Source organism: Triticum dicoccoides, chromosome 4B (assembly GCF_002162155.2).
Source record: "Triticum dicoccoides isolate Atlit2015 ecotype Zavitan chromosome 4B, WEW_v2.0, whole genome shotgun sequence".
Taxonomy (NCBI): domain Eukaryota; kingdom Viridiplantae; phylum Streptophyta; class Magnoliopsida; order Poales; family Poaceae; genus Triticum; species Triticum dicoccoides.
The window spans coordinates 395854013-395867115 of NC_041387.1; the positions used below are offsets into that span (position 1 = coordinate 395854013).

At 44.5% G+C, this 13103-nt stretch overlaps 1 protein-coding gene across 1 annotated transcript; it reads right to left on the bottom strand.

The window, feature by feature from the left end:
- Positions 1-2107: 2107 nt before the first annotated feature.
- LOC119296292 (protein transport protein Sec61 subunit alpha-like) lies at positions 2108-6847 on the bottom strand. Its single transcript, XM_037574694.1, has 7 exons — positions 6697-6847; positions 5880-6255; positions 5444-5665; positions 3675-4044; positions 3030-3156; positions 2747-2882; positions 2108-2604 (listed from the first exon to the last, which is right to left on the bottom strand). The coding sequence occupies exons 2-5, from the start codon at positions 6002-6004 to the stop codon at positions 3055-3057; spliced, it is 819 nt and encodes a 272-aa protein (XP_037430591.1). The 5' UTR covers positions 6005-6255; positions 6697-6847; the 3' UTR covers positions 2108-2604; positions 2747-2882; positions 3030-3054.
- Positions 6848-13103: the final 6256 nt, after the last annotated feature.

Consider the following 13103-nt stretch of genomic DNA (forward strand, 5'->3'; position numbering starts at 1 on the left):
TGCCACAACAGTCATGTACTCAATCAAGTACTATGCACTAGAAGCTGTGAAAAAACATTATGTGAGCAAACTTTAGTAACCTTATATTTGTATGCATGTTACAAACAAGATTACAATTTTTATCTTGAAGCCGTAAATGATTTTAGCTACATCCATTTTCAGTATGATCACACCTTGATGGCACTGAAAATTCTTCTGTTATTGGCTTATTGCAGGTTTAACTCGAGTCTCCACTCTGTAGGCATGATTAAGTACATGGTCAAACTACTGCCATGAGATTTGCGGCATGGGTGGTCAAATCATCGCCTCAGATTTGCGATGGCCTGACTTTTGTATTGCGATTTCCTTTGGTGCCCACAGACACTGGATAACTCTCAGAATGTGTGATGTAACGAGTAGTACATCGTTTGTAAGTTTCCATAAGTGTGAGCTCTGTTCTACTTTTAGTATTTTCATTTTTGTATTGAGGCAAGTATAAACTCTTTGATTCCTGATAACTAATTACCCTATTGGATTTAATGTGTGATAATCAATATATTTTTGTTACAATATCTTTGTTCCACTATTTTTTTTCTTGCTTCACACATATTCAAATGCCATGTTGCTAGCATTGTATGACATGTTTTGTTGTTGCATCATATTATTAATAGTATATATTTGATACTTCAGAATCTGCCAATAGTTAGAGCAGATTTTTCAAGTTTATAAGACAACAGCTATAAAAGAATCCTTAGTTGAAGCACTATAAAAGAATCCTCAGAGTTGACGGAGATTCTGGAGTTAGAGAAGACAACATTGTAGCATCAGAGGTATGCTGAATGAAGCACGACAACTATGAACCAAGCATTTATGTAGAGAGTCGAGTGTTGAGGAGAAAAACATCTTTGCACTTAAATTCATGGCTTTGTTTTCTATGACGATGATTCTAGAACTGCTATATCAAGATTATCACAAAACTCTTGGCCAACCGTCTACAAAAACTAATCCTGCAGATCATTCATCGAATACATCCACCAGTGCCAAGCTTTCAGGGAAAAGTCCTTCATCCTAAAGCTAGATTTCTCCAAGGCATTTGACACCATTGATCACACTGCGATGATCGAGATTATGGCGGAACTGGATAAATCGCATACATGGCTGAACTGGAAAAATAATCATCGGTCCTCCTGAATGGGGTGCCAAGTCATCAATTTCACAGTTGAAGAGGAGTTCGATAGGGAGACCCTTTGTCACCACTCATTTTCCTTCTCGTCGCGGATTTACTCCAAGCTGCAATCAACGATGCTATGAAAATATTGTTACATGTAGCCCTGACATTCTGATCATTTTAATACAAGACTATAGGAAACTCTCCGTCAATCACTCACAGTTACAAAAAATGAATCTGAAAATATCAACTAATTATAAATGTCATTTACGATCACCAACGATCTTAACATGGCATTATAAGAAAAAATATCCTAGAAGTTGAGCGTATCGGAGGGGCCTCAATCCTTTTGAGCCAAGAAAAGTAGGTGGGGTATGTCCCAAATCTTTAGGATTATGTTTATATATGCAACCATTAGGCCTAGTTTGGCAACAACGTTTTTTTCGAACCATGGTATTCCAAAACCTAAGTATTTCAATGCATGAGCAATAAATACTTCCGTCTGTAAAAATCATAGTTTTCTCAGTTTTGGTAAAACTGCGAGGTGTTTGGCAAGTGGCAGTTTTTCTCAGTTTTCTTTGGTTTGCATCGACTGTTACGTTGTTGTATGCATATTCAGCTACACTTAAGGATCAGCTTGTACTAATAGGCACCGTATGCATTCAGCCTTGCACGAGCATGTTCTCCTAGATGATATGATCTGTAGTAGAGTTATTTCTTGTAATCAATCAAAGACCGAGATATTTAACACATGGTACTGAAGGTCGAAGTTTGCAGCTCGTGTACGTGTACGTCCGCCGCATCACAGGCGTTGATGGCCAGAAGTTGGACACAAGAGAGACCAAGCAGCCAGCGCTTTCTCGGTTTTAAAAGAAGAGGTTAGGGCCTCTTTTTTATATACAACAAAAATACCACAGTTTTAGAGATACCACGGTTTGTTGAACTGCAATATTTTTTTCATCCAAACGACTCAAAGTATTAAATACCAAAGTTTTTTCCAGAAACCACAGTATTCCAGAAAACCACAAAAATACTTTGGCTTCCAAACGCACCCTTAAATTTTTTAAAAAGCCCGTAGCAACTCACGGGCATTCTAGTATCTCTAGTCTATCTGTGATAATCGTGAGAGGGAAGACCAGTAACGTTATATAACACTATAACAACACTAACTCAAACAACACCAGACTGAAACTGAGGCGTTCGTGGATCCTATCATACTCTTAGAAACCAAAGGCACCAGCTGGCCCTCCTCTATAACTGGTCTCTTCCAAGCACGAGTACAAGACAGTGAGGGCGAACATGATCCCGGTGCCAGAGCCGACCACGCCAGCAAGGCCTGCCAGAAGCGTAAGTGCACCAATGCAGAGTCCTACAAGAAACGCTGCCTTGCCTACATAGCACCTCCATAGCTGCAGAGGAACAGAGTCCGGATGGGCGACTGTTACATTTCGTCGCTCCTGTAGGAACACAAGAGCGACAAGTAAGATTACTAGTAAGTACTCCCTCCGTCCCATAATATAAGAACGTTTTCTAGCTAGTGCTACTACTGAGAGATAGATGCATGCTCTCCAGTCTCCTGGTAATTTTAGATTCACTTACCCCAAGCAACCTGCCAACGTACAGCTCTGAATGTGAACAAACACTGAAAAGGGAAAATGACGTAAGGCCACACCCCAGAAGCTGCCACAGCGCATAAACCAGTGTGAGGAATGGGTGTCTTCCTACTTCAGCCAAGCTTCAATTCCAGGAGGAAACATTTTACATGTCAGTAAAACTTTCAATTCAAAAGTATCAATGGATAGTCTACTAGTTCCGACTATTTTTCTATCTCATCGCCCACAATGCTTTCTTTTAGAAAAAGTGAATATGGGTGCATACTAACGTTGGTGGTGTAGTAACGTAGTAGGCTAAGCCACTGACTGGACTGCTTGCCCAAAATATCTGGATTTCTTCCATTTGCCCAGCAAAATGACCACCTTGTTCTTTTCACCAAACTTCACGTACAGCAACTGCATAATAGTATTCCAAAAGGACATAAAGCATATTACTTTTTTTGGCATTTTCACCAAATTTACTCGGTATGAAACAAAAGCATAATGTGATAATAATAATAATAATAATAATAATAATAGTAATAGTAATAATAGTAATAGTAATAGTAATAATAATAATAATAATAATAGTAGTAATAGTAGTAGTAGTAGTATATATACTTTCCTTTTTGGCATTTCTGAAATTCAATGCTCCCTCAGGTTTTTAAGTAATGGCGTCAGGATACATTTTTAGATAAAAAATGAACTGAAAGTGTTGTCCTAATGTCATCAATTAAAAACCAGAGTGAGAACAATATATTGACGCCACAAGCTTTAGTAAAAAAATACTGCATTAAAAATATTTTTTGGAAACAAATAGAGCTGATCCATGGCAAATATTCCATGTGCATGTGCGTCATGCAATCATATGCAAAAAAAATCACATATTAATAGTTTTGGCAACTGAGAGTATTCTACAGTGATGTGGCTGGTACCTCTGAGATGATGTATAGGAATATGGCCATTACATCCTGGAAGAGTAGGGGTGCAAAGGACAGGTAGGAAAGCTTGATGGCATAGTTCATTTGCATACTAGGCACCTCACTGGATCTCAGTGGCAACGTGGCATGGAAGCCTTGCAGGCTGAGGACGAGTAGAAAGAAGGCGCACGTGGAAAGCACACTAGCCATCTCCGGGAGGTCTCGACATCCGTACACCTTATGCATCGAAGACAATTTGTAGTTTCCATTACCAACGAATCGATGAATAAGGGAGGAAGTGAGAGCTTCCCCATGTTGATCACCATGCTGCCCACCGTATAGCTTTATGATACAGGGGCTAAAAGCTTTCCAGAAAATACTTGTACTGCACAAATGAAACATATGGCCCATTAACTTTGAGTTAATATAACTACAGGACATGTATGTATTATTGCTTAGGCTAATTCACTTACTCCTTCCGTCCGCGAATAAGTGTACATCTAGCTTTTGTCTTAAGTCAAAGTTTTAATACTTTGACCAAATTTCTAGGAAAGAGTAAAAGCATTTATGGCACCAAATTAGTATCACTAGATTCGTTTTGAAATGTACTTTCATAATATATCAATTTGATGTCATATATGTTACTACTATTTTTTATAAAGTTGGTCAAAATTTTAAAACTTTGACTTAGAACAAAAGCTAGATGTACACTTATTCGCGGACGGAGGGAGTAATTGCTTATCAAGACCAGATCTTGCTGGAGAGATGGAGTCGTGACAGTATGACTCCAACCGTCAAGGTTTAAATCGCAATGCCTAAGGTTTAAACCACTACCATCAAGCATTGTTTTCCAGTTGAATCAATTTGACAGGAAAAGCATATAGTCTGCCAGTGCCAGTGCATTCAGTGCTAATATTTGTAGACCCTTCAAAAGGGAAAATGAAACATAGCTGACTAGTTGTTATTGTGCCAGGGTCAATCAGTTAAACTTTCATTTAAACACCTTTAATTCTTTTTCCTTCAATCAAAACCATCAAATGTTTCAACTAATCTTGACTTGGGTGATCAACAAGTGAACTTTGCTTATCTTACCCCATATATTATTAGATTATTATGCCAGTCTAATCCATAAATTGTGATATGGATTCAACTTTGTGTTAATGTAAATTGCTAATCCAAACAAGGAATGATGATAAACAAGTAGTGCAACTCTTCAATTTTGTGGGCATCTTTGCACACCGAATATTCTTTAGAAAAATTAACAAGACAAACAGTCTACTGCACTATATTAATTGTTAATAACCGTAACAAATTTCCATTACTAATATGAAGTGTTATAGCTGTATCAGACGGAAACATGGGTTTTTCACAGTAAAGGTTTTGGGTCACTGCAACAACTGCATATTCAAAAGTTGTAATTTCTGAAATTTTAGTATTTCAAAGGACTGCCAAACAATGCATTCATGTTGATGGGCTTGATACAGGAAGTGAAATAGAATATTGATGGTTCTTTCTTCTTAAGAACTCCCTCTGCTCATTGTTTAGCACTAAGTTTAATTGGCAGGAGTTTCTATACATTTAACTGTTAATTTCTACTGCACTATATTATTTACTGTTATGATATCAGTAACCCATTAAAAGTACCGTGTAAAATGCATTTATTGATTAAAACTTTTTGGCCATTCAACATGCATAAAATTGTACAGTCAATCAAACTTCGGCTTCTTACTTCATAATGCCCTACAAAAAACGAATGGAGCATAGTTGTAGGATTTCGGTCTTACCAAATGTCGGTGGCACTGAACAAGGGGATACTCGAAAGAAACCCATATCCCTTTTTAAGGAGATCATCAAGATAAATGACGATGACACTTCCAAAGAAATGCTGAAGCACGATCAGAATTGACTGCCCTAAGGTCAGTTTGCCCAAGATAGGTGAGATTAGCACCCTGCAGACTGAGAAATCAGCGGCAAAAATTATCCCAACCAACTTCTGCACCCGACTCCTGAGAATAATTGATATAATCATTAGACTTATATATGGAGAAAAGATGAGGAAAAAAAACTGAATACTACATCTGGTCATAAAAGCATCAACAGGACCCCCAAAATAGAACTTTGAAGATTAAAGTCTACTGTATTATGCTTACACAAATTGTCAAATTGTCAGTTTTTGAATTTTGACTGAATGGAGAAGAGACTTATATTAGCAGTACTTACAGGAGCATCCGGTCCTCAGGATTGTTTGCTCTAAGAACCTTACACCACAGCAGGAAATGAAGCACCGCCTCAGACAGAACGAGGGGCATGATCCCAGCAGACATGACGGAGTTGCAGTCGGGCATGTCAACCCAGTAGAGTCAGCAACCGATGGAGAACGGACTCCATATCCATACACAGGCAGTTGGCTGCCGACAAGGTAGATGAGGAGGGAAACGGCCGTGTAAGCCACCTTCTGGCAGCGAGGGACCATGCTGCTAGGCCTCTGGACCTCCGGTAAGATTCCCACCACTTGCAGGGCCAGATTGGGCAGCTCCAGCCAGCGATCTGCCATTGAATTTGTGATGAAGTGCAGCTAGATTACAATTGTTAGTACCTGTGGCATGCAGAGAAGTGAAGCAACACAAACGTTTTTTTGTGTGTGTTAGCAACACAAACGTTAACTTGCACACTGAAATCAAAGAGTAACAATACTATATTACTCTGAAACAGTTCGGAAAGAAGTAGATAGGTGCCCTCGAAGAAAGTCTTTCTTCACTAGAGAAGAAATTAAATCCACTTTGTACTCTAAACCAATTCCGAGACAGGCAGACAGCCGCCCTGGCTAATGCCAACCGAGAGACCCGCCACCACCCCCATCCCCCTGCTAAAAAAAAGAAACTCCCCGTCTCCATCCCGATTGGGAAGAAATCCCCCCATCTTCGCACCCTCCCAAGTCCACGGGCAAGGGATCAAACCCATCCCCACCACATCCAGCCTAAATTTCAACTACGAAAAGGACGATTAGAGGATTGGGGGAGGAGAGCTCAGCTATCACCTTCCGTCGAAGCTGGACGGGGAGGGCCAAGCCAAGCCAACCCAAGGCGGTAGGGTTCTTGCCGCAGTTGCGCTGGCCGCACGAGACCGAGCCGCTGCTAAGCCTTAGCCGCTGTGGTGCTGCCTATGTGGCGACGGGCGGCGAGAGGAGAGAATGCTCCCAGAAAATATTAGACGCTGGATGAAAGATGGATGGATGCACATGATCTGGGCGACTGGTAGATTTTATTTTGGGTCTTTTACATCTGTGTCCCTAACTCGAACCACCTAATTAGATATACCCCTAATTCGAAAGCCTGCTAAAAAATGCCCCTCCGCCGTTATGTGCACTTATAGAAATGCTCTTCCGCTCCGTTACCATCCGGTCAAAGGCCTTTGACCGTCAACATGACGTTTTCTGGACATTTCTACCCCTCCCTCCATGTGACACTTACGTGTGGGACCCACTCAAACAAAAAAAAAGGCTCTATCTCTCCTCTCTCTGCCTGTCTCACCTACATGTAGGACCCACCCAAAAAAAATCTTTCCTGTCTCTCCCTCAACTCCGGCGGGAGCGCACGCAACTAGCAGTAGCCTCGCCGGGGTGAGGTCCTGCACGGCTCCGACCCCTTATGACTCCTCGATCCGGTCCACGCCCCCTCCCCCGCGCACCCTCTTTTCTCTCTGCCACGCGACAAAGACGTGGTCCGCGGGAATCATGGTCGTCCGCCCAGGTGTTGTTCGTCATGCAGGCGGCCAACGGGAACCCCACGACCCGTAGCCTTGTCCAAGGGATCCGCCTGTTCATCCTCGACTTCCACACCGAATTAATTGAAGTATAACGCCTCAAATCAGTGTGGTTGATGTCGTCTTCTCCCCCTCCGGTGATGCTTTGCCGCGCCTCGATCTCCTCTGCTACGCGTCCCTATGCTCTATCTTGGTTGCCTCGTCGAGATCTGGTGCTTACAGACCCTGTGGACCCCTCGCTGCGGAGCCCTTCATTCCCGAGCCACCGTGTCAGCGTCACCTCGCTCCGCCGTCCGCCGTGGACGACGAGGTCGTCGCTCTGGTGAATCCCAAGCCTCCCGGATCATGCCTTCATCAAATAAGTGAGCCACTTATGTGTTTGCTCACATTCTTTAGTCCCCCCCCCTCTGTAGCTTGCCCGTGCCTAGCGCCTTCCACCGTTGCCACGGGACCTTGTCGCCGGCGAGCTTCCCGGCTGCTCTACAAACTCCCAGTGCCCTTGCGGACCAGCCCGTGACCCCGCCTTGCTCCAGGACCGTTCACAGCTCGCCCTAGCGTGCTCCCGCGCAGTCCCGAGCCAACCCCGGAGCGCCTGTGCTCGTCGGAGTTCAAGCTCCGTCGTGTAGATGGGAGGTGACATGTGGGTGATATGTGGGCCCCATGTGAAATTGATATTTTTTATTTTCGGTCCCACGTGTAAGTGAGACGACAGAGAGAGCTTTTTCTTTTTATTTTTCTTTGAGTGGGTCCCACGCGTAAGGGACACATGGAGGGAGGGGTACAAATGTCCAGAAAACATCCCGTTGACGGTCAAATGCCTTTGACCGGATGGTAACGGAGCGGAAGGGCATTTCTATAAGTGCACATAACGGCGGAGGGGCATTTTTGAGCGGGCTTTTGAATTAGGGGTATATCTGATTAGGTGGTTCGAGTTAGGGACAGAAATGCAAATGGCCCTTTTTTTAGTACAGTAAAACCGAGACACTCGATCCCTCAAAAAAGAAAAAAACGAGACACTCGAGGACGGGGCGTCGACCCATTGGCTGGGCAGCTGGGGTAGCTGCCAGCCCACCCGGGTTCGAGCCTCGGCTCTAACAAGCGGTGCTCTTCGAGTTTTTTTTCAACCCTCTCAGAGCATCTGCAGCCGGATGCCACAAACCCGCCTCAAAAGCCCGGGATGATGGCACCTGGAGATTAAATATCTGCCGTGAAGTGATCGGTAGCACAGTAATATGGTGATTTTGATAGCAGTGGTAACAGTAGGAGCGGCAATAGTAACTTAGCAAAAGCAATATGTGGAAAATTCGTAGGCATTGGACCGGGTGAATTCGTTGGATGATATTCATCATATAACAGTCATAACCTAGGGCGATACAAAACTAGTTCTAGTTCATAAATATACGTGCTTATGAAATAAACTTGCATGACATCTTTTATCCTACCCTTCCGTGGCAACGGAGTCCATAAGGTAACTAAGGGATATCAAGGCCTCCTTTTAATAGAGAACCGGAACAAAGCATTCACTCATAGTGAATACATGAATTCCTAAGGCCTGACCCAATTCATTAGGTTATGGGAGGCTTGGTTAGAAGTACAGTTGACCCAGGAGGTGGAGGATAGACCGATCTGGGCATGGAGCACCACTGGAATTTACACGGCAGCATCGGCTTATAAGATGATGTGCGAAGGGGGGATCAGGTTCCAGTCGGCAGCAGCAATATGGAAGTGCTGGACGCCGCTAGGGTGCAAATCTTCATGTGGCTCGCCATACTGCATAGGCTCTGGACGTCTGACCGGCGCGTGCGTCACGGGTTGCAAGATGTGATATCGCCATGCTATCTTTGCGACCAGGAAGAGGACACAATAGAACACATCCTGATGCAATGTGTGTTCGCCAGGCAGGTTTGGCACCTTTGTTTCGTGGAGACGGAGACTAATTTGTCGTTCATGCCTACGGGACAAGAATCGCTCCAGGACTGGTGGAACTCGGCTCAGAAGCAGGTCACAAAAGCACACCGCAAGGACTTTGATGCTATGGTGATGCTCGTGTGTTGGTGCATTTGGAAGCAAAGGAATGGGAGAGTGTTCGGAAGAAATGATAATTGTAATGAGCGAGGCACGTTTCAGTCCATCATGAGAGAGCGACACCTTTGGGCGATTGCAAGAAGGGGTGGAGTCCAACCGAGTCGTGAGTAGTCAGCTAGGTGGTGTGGAGTAGGGGTGGGTAGGCTCGCCGTGTGTGAGGCCTGCATTTGTAAAAGAACTCTTGTAATTATCTCTCTTCCGTCTATAAAGCTAAGGTACGCCTTTGGCGTACTCTCAAAAAAAGAATACATGAACTCCTCAAACTACGATCATCACCGGAAAGTATCCCAATCACTGTCACCCTAGGGTTTACAGATCATAACGCGTAATAGGTAAATATGACTTGCAAGATTGGATTTAGAACATCGATATAATGGTGAAAAGATAAACGGTTCAGATCTGGAATCATGACACTCGTGCCCTAGTGACAAGCATTAAGCATGGCAAAGTCATAACACCATCAATCTCAGAATATAGTGGATACTAGGGATCAAGCCCTAACAAAACTAACTCGATTACATGATGAATCTCATCCAACTCCTCATCGACCAACGAGCCTACAAAGGAATTACTCACTCCCGGTGGGGAGCATCATAGAATTGGTGATGAACAAGGATTGGTGATGATGAAAACCGAAGATTCCCTCTTCGGAGCCCCAAACGGGCTCTAGAGCTGGCCTCCCGATGAAGAACAGGAGGTGGCGGCAGCTCCATATCGTGAAACGTGATGAAACTTTTTTCCTCATTTTTCTTCAAAAATAGGATTTTATAGCATCAGAATTAGGGTCTACGGGGCCACGAGGTGGGGACAACCCACTAGGGCGCGCCAGAGGGGGGCACCCTGGTGTCTTGTGCCCAGCCAGGGGCCCCTCCGGTGGGTCTTGGCTCTAGTATTTTTCTTTTATTGTAAAATAATTCTCCAAAAAGGATCGTTCCATTCCAAGAACTTTTATTTCTGCACAAAACCAACGTCGTGGTAGTTCTGCTGAAAACAACGTCAGTCCGAAATAGTTTCATTCAAATGATGCAAATTAGAATCCAAAACAGGATCAAAAGCATTAGGAAAAGTAGATATGACGGAGACGTATCAGAAACCCGGCGGTCCGAAGCTCGTCTCCTTCGTTGGACCGATGTCGCCGTGTGGCGCCGCTCCGGCGGGCCGCGTAGTGCCTAACCCGACTATTTAAGCCGACCACCGACACCGAAACCCTACCCTTCCACATTTTCCTCCTCCCGTCCGCCACCACCACCACTTTCCACTCCTAATCCACCGCCACTAGTAGCCATGCGCCCACGCTGCCGGGTGAGGAGCTACCCATTTCTAATGCCGGAGCATCGGCTGCAGCTCCTTGAGCAGATCCAGGCAAGGCACGAAGCTCGAATCGCCGCGGGGCTACCTCCGAATGTAGTGGATCCGGAGAAGTTGGAGGAGGAGGAAGGATAAGGAGGAGGAGGAGGATGTGGAGGATGCTGGGGACGCGGATCTGTAGGCGGAGCAGCAGGCCATCCTCGATTCCCACCACTTTGAGTCGGATGCGGTGACCAGACGTCGTCGTCTGAAGGAGATGGAGGCGGAGCATGCCGCAAAGGAGGAGGAGATGCTCTCCTACATGGATGTGGTCGAGGAGGAGGAGGAGGAGCCAGAGCCCTCCTACACGCCCGTCCACCCGACGCCCGGCACCGACGTCGTGGACATATCCGACGACGAAGATTAGCTAGGATAGTACATAGTATGTAGTACGTAGGATTTCTGTTGCATGCTTTGTATGGATCTAGGATTGAAATATGAGAGATTCGGATACAGAGTAGCAAATTTGAAGCGTGACTGGTCACTAGTCGCGTCCGCGGGCATTTGAGGGTTGAGACTTGCCATGTCCGGTTGTAGATGCTCTTATGCACTAAGCAATTTTGGTCCTCAGATCGCATGTCCCAGTCATTCCTGATTGTTGGATGGTTGTGCTGCTACTCTGGTGGAAAAATCGGAGCCCTGTGGTGCATTGGGCCTTTGTCCCGCAGTAAGCCTAGTTACCCCGACCGGTCAGGTCAAAGGAAAGAAGAAAAAAATGTTTGCTTGCTTCTTGACCTTTCCTCTCTCTCATGAGTCACCACCTAGGCGAACTGCTACCGCCGCCCACTCTTCTCTCCTCATCCCCGTGCCGCATCCCCTCTCATCTCCTTGGAGGTACTAATTTGACCACATTGGTGATGACACGGAGGATGGGTCGGAGGTGCGGTGGTCGGACAAACTTATCTCTCTTTCCTCCATTGCGCGGGAAGGGTTGTGTCAGGACCCATTACCTGAAGCCATCTCCTTCCCTGAAGCTCTTTCTGAAGATTACTAAAAAATTGGACGGTTTTACTATTCACCCACAACTCACAGGTACCTATTCACTACGGCTGTTGACTGGGTACCGTACGTCATAGATCCAAGGGATCACAAGCATCTACTGTTTATCTCCTTTCTCCCTAGTCTAGTGTTGCTGGATATATAAGATTGTGTAAGCCGAATGGCAGGAGTATCCTATCTCTTGTATTAGGGTTGAACCATAGTCGCTGCCATGTTCTGGCTGACATAAGCTTTCCTTGTAATTCCTAAATTCTAGTAAATCATCCCTCTGAGAGTAGTAAATCCCTGTGATATGTTGAGCTTCCTCTGTTCTTTATGTTTCATCTATGAACGTCTCTTGGTTCCTGATAACCCACAAGTATAGGGGATTAATTATATCCTTTCTCGATAAGTTTTAGCCTTTCTCGATAAGTAAGAGTGTCGAACCCAACGAGGAGCTAAAGGTAGAATTGATATTCCCTTCAAGTTCTATCGACCACCGATACAACTCTACGCACACTTAACGTTCGCTTTACGTAGAACAAGAATAAAACTAGAAGTACTTTGTAGATGTAAACGGATAGGTTTGCAAGATAATAAAGAACGTGAACATAAAAGTTAGGGGCTGTTTTAATAAAAGTACAATTAGCTTAGTTTAGCGAGTGTGGAAAAGTGGTGGTAGGATTTGCGGAATTGTCCATAAGCAATTGGCTAAGCTACTAGACCGATAGAAAGTTTTTATTTGGGAGAGGTCACTACTAGCATGTCATCCCTTACTTGGAATTCTATGCACTTATGATTGGAACTATTAGAAAGCATCCGTAACTACCAATTAAGGTAAAACCCAATCATAGCATTAAGATATATTGGCCCCCCTTCAATCCGGTATGAATCAATTTGTATGGTAGGAAGAAGCTTTTGTCACTCTTGCCCTCCAATGCATAGTCCTATCTGTTGGGGAATGTAGTATTTCAAAAAAATTCCTACGATCATGCATGATCTATCCAGGAGAAGCATAACAACGAGCGGGGAGAGTGTGTCCATGTACCCTTGTAGACCGAAAGCGGAAGCGTTTAGTAACGCTGTTGATGTAGTCGAATGTCTTTGCGATCCAACTGATCCAAGTACCGAATGTACGACACCTCCGCGATCAGCAAACGTTCAGCTCGATGACGTCCCTCGAACTCTTGATCCAGTTGAGGTCGAGAGAGAGTTCCGTCAGCACGATGGCATGGTGACAGTGACGATGAAGTTACCAGCACAGGGCTTCGC

Excerpts from the sequence above, each read along its gene's own strand:
- LOC119296292 (XM_037574694.1), bottom strand. The coding sequence starts at position 6,004 with ATGCCCGACTGCAACTCCGTCATGTCTGCTGGGATCATGCCCCTCGTT. Across the intron at positions 4,045-5,443 it reads TTCAGTGCCACCGACATTTG|TACAAGTATTTTCTGGAAAG; the intron begins GTAAGACCGAAA and ends TCATTTGTGCAG. Across the intron at positions 3,157-3,674 it reads TCCTATACATCATCTCAGAG|TTGCTGTACGTGAAGTTTGG; the intron begins GTACCAGCCACA and ends ACTATTATGCAG.